At 48.7% G+C, this 11462-nt stretch overlaps 1 protein-coding gene and 1 pseudogene across 3 annotated transcripts; one reads left to right on the top strand and one right to left on the bottom strand.

The window, feature by feature from the left end:
- Positions 1 to 158: 158 nt before the first annotated feature.
- Positions 159 to 1941, bottom strand: LOC128561581 (S-methyl-5'-thioadenosine phosphorylase-like; annotated as a pseudogene).
- A 152-nt stretch (positions 1942 to 2093) lies between these two features.
- Positions 2094 to 11384, top strand: NABP2 (nucleic acid binding protein 2). Of its 3 annotated transcripts, none has more exons than XM_053555996.1 (7): positions 2094 to 2213; positions 3247 to 3348; positions 3803 to 3941; positions 4048 to 4119; positions 4596 to 4677; positions 4769 to 4832; positions 10938 to 11384. In XM_053555996.1, exons 2-7 carry the CDS (start codon positions 3270 to 3272, stop codon positions 11210 to 11212), a joined length of 711 nt encoding a protein of 236 aa, XP_053411971.1. In that variant the 5' UTR covers positions 2094 to 2213; positions 3247 to 3269; the 3' UTR covers positions 11213 to 11384. The 3 variants fall into 3 exon arrangements, with proteins under 3 accessions (XP_053411971.1, XP_053411970.1, XP_053411972.1); XM_053555995.1 differs by lacking the exon at positions 2094 to 2213 and adding an exon at positions 2236 to 3170; XM_053555997.1 differs by lacking the exon at positions 2094 to 2213 and adding an exon at positions 2240 to 3170 and having other exon boundaries at positions 10847 to 11384.
- The last annotated feature ends 78 nt before the right edge of the window (positions 11385 to 11462 follow it).

The following is an 11462-nucleotide window of genomic DNA, read 5'->3' as shown; positions in this document are numbered from 1 at the left end:
TGTAGTCCCAGCTGCTCGGGAGGCTGAGGCAAGAGAATCGCTTAAGCCCAGGAATTGGAGGTTGCTGTGAGCTGTGTGAGGCCACGGCACTCTACCGAGGGCCATAAAGTGAGACTCTGTCTCTACAAAAAAAAGAAAATGTCCTTACTGGATTGTGGTTTGATTTCCTTATCTTACAACACTGTAGTTGGGTGGGCGGTGGGGGGTGGGTAGTGGACCGGAGAGAACATGGTATCTGAGGGAAGTCAAGGTGGAACCTAAAGGCTCTAATGAGAAGGTAGAGGATTAATTAAGCAAACCAGAGCATTACAATTACGTCACCTCTTAGCTTGATCTGGTATTAAATAGTATTTATTACGGATATTCGCTAAGCAAATGGTAAAGCACATTAGTGTATCTTTGTGTAATTGTTTTATACACAACAGAGCAGAGTTAGCTGCCTTTTATTGACAATCTGGCAAGTTCCCAGGGGAACTAAAGTTTCAGGCCTCTCCTCTTCAGTCTTCTGCTTTTTTTTTTTTTTCTAAAATGTAAAAATTTTCCCCATGTTTACTGGTCATTTGCTTTTCTTCTGTATTCTGAAGCCATTCAAGTCTTTTAGAAGTGTCTCATACACACAACATCTTGTCTTTCTTACCAAGGCAAGGGCATGAAAGCTGCATGTCTTTCCCATGTTTTTCAAGTTAAGCAACAATTTCCAAAGGAACTGGAGTTAGAAAGTCTTCTTCTGGGCAGCCATGCTATTTTAATGTCCTGGTAATAAAACAGAAAACTGGGCCATATTCTTCAGATTATAGAGGGTTTCTGACCATTCCATAGACCCTATCTAAGGAATGGTGGTGAGAAGTAAACTTGTGGCTTTATTGGCATTTTCTTTCAGGGTCTTAAAGACTGGGACCATGGAAACTGCTTCCTGTGCTCCTTCCAGCAATTGTAATCTGTTGCCATGGCGATACTTGCATAGCAGATTCCAACCTCCTTGGCAAGAACCACTTCTGGAAATGTGATCATGTTGATGACATCCACCCCCCAGGTGCATAACACAAGGCTTTCTGCCCAGGAGCTAAAACGAGGTCCTTCAATTGTTAACGTTGCCCCCTTTGAGTGGCACCGGAGTCCAAGCTTCTTAGCAGTCTCGATGAAGACCTCTCTCGTTTTGGGGCAACATAGCTCAGCCATGGGAATGTGACACACTGCTCTGGTACAGGAATGACTTCTCTCATAGAAGGTCTGAGTCCTCATGATGGTCCTGTCGATGAACTGATCTATAATGACTATATCACCAGGCTGAATCTCCTCCCTCAAGAGCCACAAGCTGTGGTCACTGACATGTGTACAACCTTCTTCCTTCAAAGCCCAAGTATTTGCCTGGTAGTTGATTTTTGAAGGCATGATGGTGTGCTGCCTCCCATGCCTTGCAAGGAGAACGCAATCAAAACATTTGTTTCTTTTTGAGACAAAGTCTCATTATGTCACCCTCGGTAGAGTGCAGTGGTGTCACAGCTCACAGCAACCTCAAACTCTTGGGCTTGAGCGATTCTCTTGCCTCATGCTCCTGAGTAACTGGGACTACAGATGCCCACCACAATGCCCAGCTATTTTTTGTTGCAGTTGTCATTGTTGTTTAGCAGGCCGGGGCCAGGCTCGAACCCCCCAGCCTCAGTGTATGTGGCTGGCACACTACTCACTGATCTATGGGTGCAGAGCCCGCAATCAACATTTTTTTATCTCCCCCCAAATTAAGGCATCAGATGGCTTGCCAAATGGAGCATCCACATATTTTTCAGTTCTTTCTTCTAAAATTTCTGGATCATCCAGGCCTATTCCACCAATTATTCCAATCTTCACAGAGGTGGTGGCGTTGCTTGAGGCCATGTCTGAGTCCAGCAGACTGCAGTGGACGAGTGCGCAGGACCAAAGAGCAGCAGCAGGGAAGACCATGCAGTGCCAGAGTGAGGAATGCAGAGTCCGGTAGCTGGCCCTGACTCTTATTCTTCCGCCCTGGGACCAGGAATAGGTGTCTTGGGCTGTGCCTGTGGCTCAAGGAGTAGGGTGCCGGCCCCATATGCTGGAGGTGGTGGGTTCAAACCCAGCCCTGGCCAAAAACCACAAAAAACAAAACAAACAAAAAAAGGAATAGGTGTCTTGTGAACAACAGAGGGATTAATGCAAGTGTTCTCTATGCCTCGGGTCCATTTCTTCCAAAGAAGGTGGTGAGTCAGCCTGTAGTCTGTCGGAGGAATGCCAGTTTTCCCAGAGGCCCTGACCAAGCTGAGTAGTGCATTAAAGATGAGGATTAAAGGAGTGGAAATGTATTTATAAGTGCCCATTGTGAGCGAGGCACTGCTTTTTATATAATTTCTGTTTTCCCATCTGTAAAATGGAGGGATGTACTTAAGAATTGTGGAGAAAAAAGCCGGGGTTCAAACTTTTTTGTCGAATTCCAAAGCCTTTGGTCCTTTTTCCACTGTCAAACTCCTTGGAGAGAAACATTCTACCGTCTGAATGCCTTCTAGCCAAATCGGGAAAAATTAGGGTCTCTGGCGCCCCCTGGTGGTAGTTCTTCCCAGCCCCCACAAAGCGCTAACTACCTCCGAGTTTCCTTTAATACCTGAAATTCTCCCTCTTTGCGGCGCAAGAGTCTCGGTTCCCGATTGGCTGTGCGGGGCAGGCGGCGGGACGCAGGGCGCACCCGGGCAGTGCTGATTGGCCGGGGGAGGCCAGCCAGGGGAAACTTCCGGTAATGCCTGCATTCCCGCGTTCCATCTGGCAGCATCCGGAGGTAGCAGGGCTTGTGGCTCCCCCTGCGGGCTGCTCAGCTGGTGCACAGCCTGGCCGATTGGCTGGGTGGGTGGTGGGCTGTAGGTGGGGTCGGAGATGGACCAAGGTCCCGACTTGTCCCGATGAGGGTTCGGGAAGGTTTGGCCAGGAAAATTCTATTCCCGGCTTTGCACCAGATTCCTTATTTCTGTCTCCGTCGGCTCCCCCACTTTGGTGCTTACACTAAAAGAGCATCCCGGCAGGGGGTCTTCCTGCTTCGAAGCAGCCTATCCAGAGACCCCCAGATTGTGATCCTGAAGTTGGAGGCCTCTGGGGAAGACTATTTCTGTCCTTTTAGGACAGAAGGATCAGAGGAGTTGAGGCTGCCTGACCCGAGCCTGGTGTGATAGGTAGGCCTTGGGAAGTGGAGCCAGGGGGCAAAGGCTCTAAGCTTTGACCACTAATTCTGTTTGTTCCCTCTGCCAGTGGGGCCTAGAGGCTTGGGCAGCATGACGACCGAGACCTTTGTGAAGGATATCAAGCCTGGGCTTAAGAATCTGAACCTTATCTTCATTGTGCTGGAGACAGGTGGCTATCCTGGGGGTGGTAGGTTCGGGTGGGCTAGAGGTGGGGGGCGCGGGTTGGAGGAGGAGGGCAGGAGGGGTTGAACACTGCCTAAGTTCTTAACTTGCTCCAGTGACGGCAGGGCGCGCCCTAAGGCACCGCTCAGTCCTGAACTCTCTCCTAAGACCTTGGCACAGACAGATGCAGTCGGGTGTAGGGTAGGTAGAACTCTTGCCAGATCCATGGCTCCAGTGCCTGCCACGCGGGCCTCTTTCCACTCAGGGCCCTCTCCATGGTGCTGGCCCCTCCACTACTAACCCCTACACACACACAAACACCCAACCCCTCATGCCCCAGGGATTTGGGCTTTGTAGTTTGTACACCTTTTCCCTCACCCACCCATATCCAGAACTCATCCCTCTGCCACCATCCCATTTATTTGACCATCCTCCCACCCCCATTTATCTCTTCGCTTCAGGCCGAGTGACCAAAACAAAGGACGGGCATGAAGTTCGGACCTGCAAAGTAGCAGACAAAACGGGCAGCATCAATATCTCCGTCTGGGACGACGTGGGCAACCTGATCCAGCCTGGGGACATTATCCGACTCACCAAAGGGCAAGCCAGCTGCCAACTCCTGGCTTTCCAAGGGCAGCAACAATCAAAGGTTTGGGATTAACATTCCCTACAATTCTTCTGAATCTTGCTTTTTTTGCCCCCACAGGTACGCTTCAGTGTTCAAAGGTTGTCTGACATTGTACACTGGCCGTGGGGGCGATCTGCAGAAGATTGGAGAGTAAGTACTGTCTTAGGGATGGGATTGAAGAAGCATCAGCCTACAGGATAAAAGTTAAGGTTTACAAGGAGGCAGAAATAAGGGTGTGCAATCCATGATCTGTTTCTGGACCTTTCTTTCTTTCTTTTTTCTTTTCTTTTTACCCCTGGTAGAGTGCCATGGCATCATAGCTCACAGCAACCTCAGACTCTTGGGCTCAAGCTATTCTCTTGTCTCAGTGTCCCAAGTAGCTGAAACTACAGGTACCCGCCACAGTGCCTGGCTAGTTTTTCTATTTTTAGTAGAGACAGGGTCTTGCTCTTGTTCAGGCTGATCTCCAACTCCTGAGCTCAGGCAACCCACCCACCTAGGCCTCCTAAAGTGCTGGGATTACAAGTGTGAGCCACTACGCCCAGCCTGTTTCTGGACTTTTCTAAGGCCTCTAACAGTGGCCCAGAAGATGAGCCCAAAGCTTTAGCTACTTTCTTTCCTTGCAGATTCTGTATGGTTTATTCTGAGGTTCCTAACTTCAGTGAGCCAAACCCAGAGTATAGCACCCAGCAGGCACCCAACAAGGCGGTGAGTCCATGACCATAGTGGTGGGAAAGGAGGGCAGAAACCAAGAAATATGATGGAGAGCAGGGTCTGAGTGTGCAATCTGTGCCTTTAGGTGCAGAACGACAGCAGCCCTACGACTCCCCAGCCTACCACGGGACCCTCTGCCACTTCTCCAGGTAAATATAATTCCTTCCATTTGCTGGTTTTCCTAGTTCCTTTACTCTCCCCAGCCTGGAAGGATGGATTTCCCTCATCCTTTTTCCAAATCTGTCTTTTCTTGGTGTATATGCTCCACTAACCAATTATTTTCCCAGTACCCTCCTTATTTTTGATACCTGTAGTGCCTATAGTGAAAAGATTTGGGAACCTATTTCAGTCACTGATAGAGCCTGGGTACCGTTTTGTCACTGCAACTGAAAAGCAAAAAGGACGGCTTAGTGCCTGTAGCTCAGCTGCTAGGGTGCCATCCACATACACTGGGCTGGTGGGTTCGAACTCGGCCTGGGGCCTGCCAAACAACAATGACAACTACAACAATAAAAAAAAAAAAAAAATAGCCGGGCGTTATGGTGGGCTCCTGTGGTCCCAGCTACTTGGGAGGCTGAGGCAAGAGAATCACTTAAGCCCAAGAGTTGGAGGTTGCTGTGAGCTGTGATGCCATGTACCAAGGGCGACAAAGTGAGACTCTGTCTCAAAAAAGAAAAAGAAAAGCAAAATGGAGAATAATTTCTCTTTATGTTGCAAATAAACATTAGAGGCAAAGAAGCTTAAATGTACCTTATTAAGAATATTTGTGGGGCGGCGCCTGTGGCTCAGTGAGTGGGGCGCCGGCCCCATATGCCGAGGGTGGCGGGTTCGGACCCAGCCCCGGCCAAACTGCAACAGAAAAATAGCCGGGCGTTGTGGCGGGCGCCTGTAGTCCCAGCTGCTCGGGAGGCTGAGGCAAGAGAATCGCGTAAGCCCAAGAGTTAGAGGTTGCTGTGAGCCGTGTGACACCACGGCACTCTACCCCAGGGTGGTACAGTGAGACTCTGTCTCTACAAAAAAAAAAAAAAAAAGAATATTTGTGGGCGGCGCCTGTGGCTCAGTGAGTAGGGCCCCGGCCCCATATGCCGAGGGTGGCGGGTTCAAACCCAGCCCCGGCCAAACTGCAACAAAAAAATAGCCGGGCGTTGTGGCGGGCGCCTGTAGTCCCAGCTGCTTGGGAGGCTGAGGCAAGAGAATCGCGTAAACCCAAGAGTTAGAGGTTGCTGTGAGCCATGTGATGCCACAGCACTCTACCCAAGGGCGGTACAGTGAGACTCTGTCTCTACAAAAAAAAAAAAAAAAAAAGAATATTTGTGGGGCGGCGCCTGTGGCTCAAGGAGTAGGGCGCCGGTCCCATATGCCGGAGGTGGCGGGTTCAAACCTAGCCCCGGCCAAAAACCACAAAAAAAAAAAAAAGAAAAGAATATTTGTGGGGCCTGGCATGGTAGCTCACACCTTCAATCCCAGCACTCTGGGAGGCCAAGGTAGGTGTATTGCGTGAGCTCTGGAGTTGAAGACCAGCCTGAACAAGAGCAAGACCTCATCTCTAAAAATAGCCAGGCATTGTATCGGGCACCTATAGTCCCAGCAACTCGGGAGGCTGAGGCAAGAGAATGGCTTAAGCCCAAGAGTTTGAGGTTGCTGTGAGCTATGATGCCATGGCACTCTACCAAGGGCAACAAAATGAGACTCTGTCTAAAAAAAAAAAAAAATATCCTTATTATAAATCCCATTAGATATTTAAATTTAACTATCACAGGTTTGTTGTTACAGGTACACATATATATGTATGTGTATGTATGCATGTCTCTTATTGGTTCTGGCTCTCCAGTGAACCCTAATACAGCCAGCAAATAGCAACATTTAATTCTGCTACAAAAATCAGTGTCCATGTTCCCAACAGGAAATACAACTATTACCTATAATTTACAAAAAGATCTTTAATAAGGCACATTAGGGAGGTGGCGCCTGTGGCCCAAAGGAGTAGGGTGCTGGCCCCATATGCTGGAGGTGGCGGGTTCAAACCCAGCCCCGGCCAAAAACTGAAAAAAAAAAAAGAATAATAATACGGCACATAAGGGGCCTGTTTACACCTAATATTTATTTACCCCGTGTTTATTCACTTTGTCATCAGCTGACAGGTACAAAATGTATGATACTGATATAATAACATTGACTTCTATACATTCACCTTTTGCTATGAATTGAGAAAGGTCATTATTCTTCAGTTTTGGCTGCATGTATCTTAGCGTAGTGGAGCAGCAATGTTCAGGAGGGATATGGTTTAAGAACTACTAGCCTGTGACTTGGCACCTGTGGCTCAAGTGGCTAAGGTGCCAGCCACATACACCTGAGCTAGCTGGTTCGAATCCAGCCCAGGCCTGCCAAACAACAATGACGGCTGCAACCAAAAAATAGCTGGGGAGGGAGAGGGGAGGATAGGCGGAGGGAGGGTGATTGGTGGGACTACGCCTGCGGTGCGTCTTACAGGGTACATGTGAAATTTAGTAAATGTAGAATATAAATGTCTTAACACAATAACTAAGAAAATGCCAGGAAGGCTATGTTAACCAGTGTGATGAAAATGTGTCAAATGGTCTGTAAAACCAGTGTATGGTGCCCCATGATTGCATTAATGTACACAGCTATGATTTAACCAGAAAAAAAGAAAAAAATAGCTGGGTGTTGTGGCGGGCACCTGTAGTCCCAGCTACTTGGGAGGCAGAGGTAGGAGAATCGCTTGAACCCAGGAGTTGGAGGTTGCTGTGAGTGGTGATGCCACCGCACTCTACCCAGGGCAACAGCTTGAGGCTCTGTCTCAAAAAAAAAAAAAAGAACTACCAGTAACATTTATCCCAGTTAGGCTTCTTGGTGCCTTACAGATGCAAGGGACAGGCTTCTGTCTTCATTTACCAAATGTTTATAGAGTACCTGTTGTGTGTCAAGGAATAAAACACAGAACCTGCCTTTAGGGAGGCAGACACAGATAATGACTTTAATACACTAAGTGTAGTGATAGTGACATGCAGAGTTATGGGAGCTCAACGGAGTCATCGCACACACCTAGGTCCAATCACACATTTCAGATATACACAAAAATATGACTTGTTATTATCTTTGGGGGTGACATTCCGTGTAATATTTTTGCTTTTTCTTATCTATATTTTCTAAAATGAACATCATTGTTGTGGTATGCACACATCAATTTTTTTTTTTTAAACAGAGTCTCACTCTGTTGCCCCAGGTGAGAGTGTGTGGCATCAGCCTAGCTCACAGTGACCTCAAACTTCTGGGCTCAAACTTTCCTTATACCTCAGCCTCCTGCATAACTGGGACTACAGGCATCCTTATAACCTGGATAATTTTTTTTTTTTTCAGACACAGTCTCACTTTGTCACCCCAGTAAAGTGCTGTGGTATCATAGTTCACAACAACCACAGACTCCTGGGCTCAAGCAATTCTCTTGCCTCAGTCTCCTGAGTAGCTGGGGCTGCAGGCATCCGCCACAACACCCGGCTAGTTTTAGAGATGGGGGTCTTGCTCTTGCTCAGACTGGTCTTGAACTTGTGAGCTCAGGCGATCCACTCACCTCAGCCTCCCAGACTGCTGGGATTATAGGTGTGAGCCACTGAGCCCAGCCTTAATTTTTCTATTTTTATTTATTTACTTACTTATTTTTGAGACAGAGTTTGTCTCAAAATATATTGTTGCCCTGGGTAGAGTGCGACAGATTGCAGTGCATCACAGCTCACAGCAATCTCCAAATCCTGGTCTTAAGCGATTCTCTTGCCTCAGCCTCCCAAGCAGCTGGGACTACAGGCACCTGCCACAATACCTGGCTATTTTTTGGTTATAGCTGTCGTTGTTTGGCGGGTCCAGGCTCGATTTGAACCAGTCAGCTCAAGTGTATGTGGCTGGCGCCTTAGCCACTTGAGCCACAGGTGCTGAGCCTTATTTTTTGTTTTTTGTTTTTAGATAGAGTCTCACTATGTCACCCTCACAGCTTACAGCAACCTTAAACTCTTGGGCTTAAGCGATTCTCTTGCCTCAACCTCCCAAGTAGCTGGGACTACAGGTGCCTGCCACAATGCCCCGCTATTTTTTGGTTGTTCTTGTCATTGTCGTTTGGCAGGCCCGAGCTGGATTTGAACCCGCCAGCTCTGGTGTATGTGGCTGGCACCTTAGCTGTTTGAGCTATAGACGCTGAGCCAATTTTTTTTTCTTTCTTTTTTTTTTTTAGAGACAGAGTCTCATTTTGTCGCCCTGTGTAGAGTGCCATGGTGTCACAGCTCACAGCAACCTCCAGCTTTTGGGCTTAGGTGATTCTCTTGCCTCAGCCTCCCAAGTAGCTGGGACTGACTACAGGTGACAATACTTGGCTATAATTTTTCTATTTTTAGTAGCAACGGGATCTCAGTCTTTTGCTCAGGCTGAGCTCAAATTCCTGAGCTCAAGTGATTCTCCTGCCTTGACCTCCAGAGTGCTAGGATTATAGGTGTGAGCTACAGCACCCAGCCTGGTTTGGTCTTTTTTTTTTTTTTTTTCGTAGAGACAGAGTCTCACTGTACCGCCCTCGGGTAGAGTGCCGTGGCGTCACACGGCTCACAGCAACCTCTTAACTCTTGGGCTTATGCGATTCTCTTGCCTCAGCCTCCCGAGCAGCTGGGACTACAGGCGCCCGCCACAACGCCCAGCTATTTTTTGGTTGCAGTTTGGCCGGGGCTGGGTTTGAACCCGCCACCCTCGGCATATGGGGCTGGCGCCCTACTCACTGAGCCACAGGCGCCGCCCGGTTTGGTCATTTTTAATATCCTCCTTACATTTTAACACAGAAACTTCAGGGGCTGGGTGTGGTGGCTCAAACCTGTAATCCTCGCACTCTGGTAGGCCAAGGCAGATGGATTGTCTGAGCTCAGGAATTAGAGACCAGCCTGGGTAAAGCAAAACCCTGTCTCTACAAATTGAAAAACTAGTTGGGCGTAGTGCCTCACGTCTGTAATCCCAGCACCTGAGAGGCCGAGGCGGGTGCATTGCTTGAGCTCACAGGTTCAAGACAACCCTGAGCCAGAGCGAGACCTTGTCTCTAAAAATAGCTGGGTGTTGTGGTGGGTGCCTGTAGTCCCAGCTACTTGGGAGGCTGAGGCAAGAGGATCTGTTGAGCCCAAGAGTTTGAGGTTGCTGTGAGCTGTGACGCATGGCATTCTACTCCTACCCCAGGGCGAATGAGTGGGACTCTGTCTCAAAAAACAAATAGAAGGGCGGCGCCTGTGGCTCAGCGGGTAGGGCGCCTGCCCCACACGCCGAGGGTGGTGGGTTCAAACCCGGCCCCGGCCAAACTGCAACAAAAAAAAAAATAGCCGGGCGTTGTGGCGGGCGCCTATAATCCCAGCTACTTGGGAGGATGAGGCAAGAGAATCGCCTAAGCCTAGGAGTTGGAGGTTGCTGTGATCTGTGTGGCCACGGCACTCTACCAAGGGCGATAAAGTGAGACTCTGTCTCTACAAAAAAAAAAAACAAACAAACAGAAACAAACAAAAACTTCAGGCCCTTCCTCTTCTTATCTGTCTCATTTTACACTGTCTTTTGGTAAAGCATTTATCAGAGGTCCTTGAACCTAAAACTAAACAATCAATTCTAACTCCTAATAATACATAAATGAGTAAGAGAGAAAAATAGGGTGGCGCCTGTGGCTCAGTGAGTAGGGCGCCGGCCCCATATACCGAGGGTAGCGGGTTCAAACCCGGCCTCAGCCAAACTGCAACCAAAAAATAGCCGGGCGTTGTGGCGGGCACCTGTAGTCCCAGCTGCTCGGGAGGCTGAGGCAAGAGAATTGCGTAAGCCCAAAAGCTTGGTTGCTGGGAGCTGTGTGACATCATGGCACTCTACCAAGGGCGGTAAAGTGAGACGCTGTCTCTACAAAAAAAAAAAAAAGAGAGAGAAAAATATACCAGAGTTCATGTGGCAACTTGGAAAGTGATTATTTGAGTCTTCTCTGGGACTTCATTCATACTTGCAATCCAGATTCTTTTGCACTCTGTCCAGTTGGAATTAATGTATGCACTCGTGTGTGGTGTAGGTATGCCACTTTCGGGTCATGGAGGTTGGCCCCTCTCCTACCTTAACTCTCTAATTTTGGTGTCTCTTCATCTTCTCTCACAACTAGCCTCTGAGAGCCAGAACGGGAATGGACTGAGTGCCCCACCAGGACCTGGTGGTGGCCCACATCCCCCTCACGCTCCCTCTCATACCCCTAGCACACGAATCACTCGAAGCCAACCCAACCACACACCTGCAGGCCCTCCTGGCCCCTCTAGCAACCCTGTTAGTAACGGCAAAGAAACCCGGAGGAGCAGCAAGAGATAGCAAGACCCTCTTCCTTCCCGCCATCAGCCATGTCCAAGTGTCTCTGCCAGCGAACAAGACAGCCTTCTACTGGGCTTCTGGCTTTGGGATTGGGGTAGAGGGGAACAGCATTTTAGGACCTAAACTTCACTGGAGGGGTGGTGAGCAGTGGCCTTATCCTCCCTAAGGCCGTACTCTCCCAGCATCCAGCTGAAGCTGCCTATCTCCTGGGATTCAGGACCCTCTGCCTGCCTTCCTTCCTCTTTAGAAACAACAGTTACAATCTGTTTCTTCTGTGTGTAATTGGGGGTTTAAATTGGAATCTCTCCTTCCTAATAAATGTTACCACTCTGTGCTGACTCCTTTGCTTTTTGTGACAAAAGCTGGGCATTTGGGAAGGTGAGATGTCCACAGGAGGTGGAGGGAAGACAGGTTAC

Source organism: Nycticebus coucang, chromosome 12 (assembly GCF_027406575.1).
Source record: "Nycticebus coucang isolate mNycCou1 chromosome 12, mNycCou1.pri, whole genome shotgun sequence".
Lineage (NCBI taxonomy): Eukaryota > Metazoa > Chordata > Mammalia > Primates > Lorisidae > Nycticebus > Nycticebus coucang.
The sequence above is the reverse complement of the archived record's forward strand: the minus strand, read 5'-3'. Positions and strand labels throughout refer to the sequence as shown.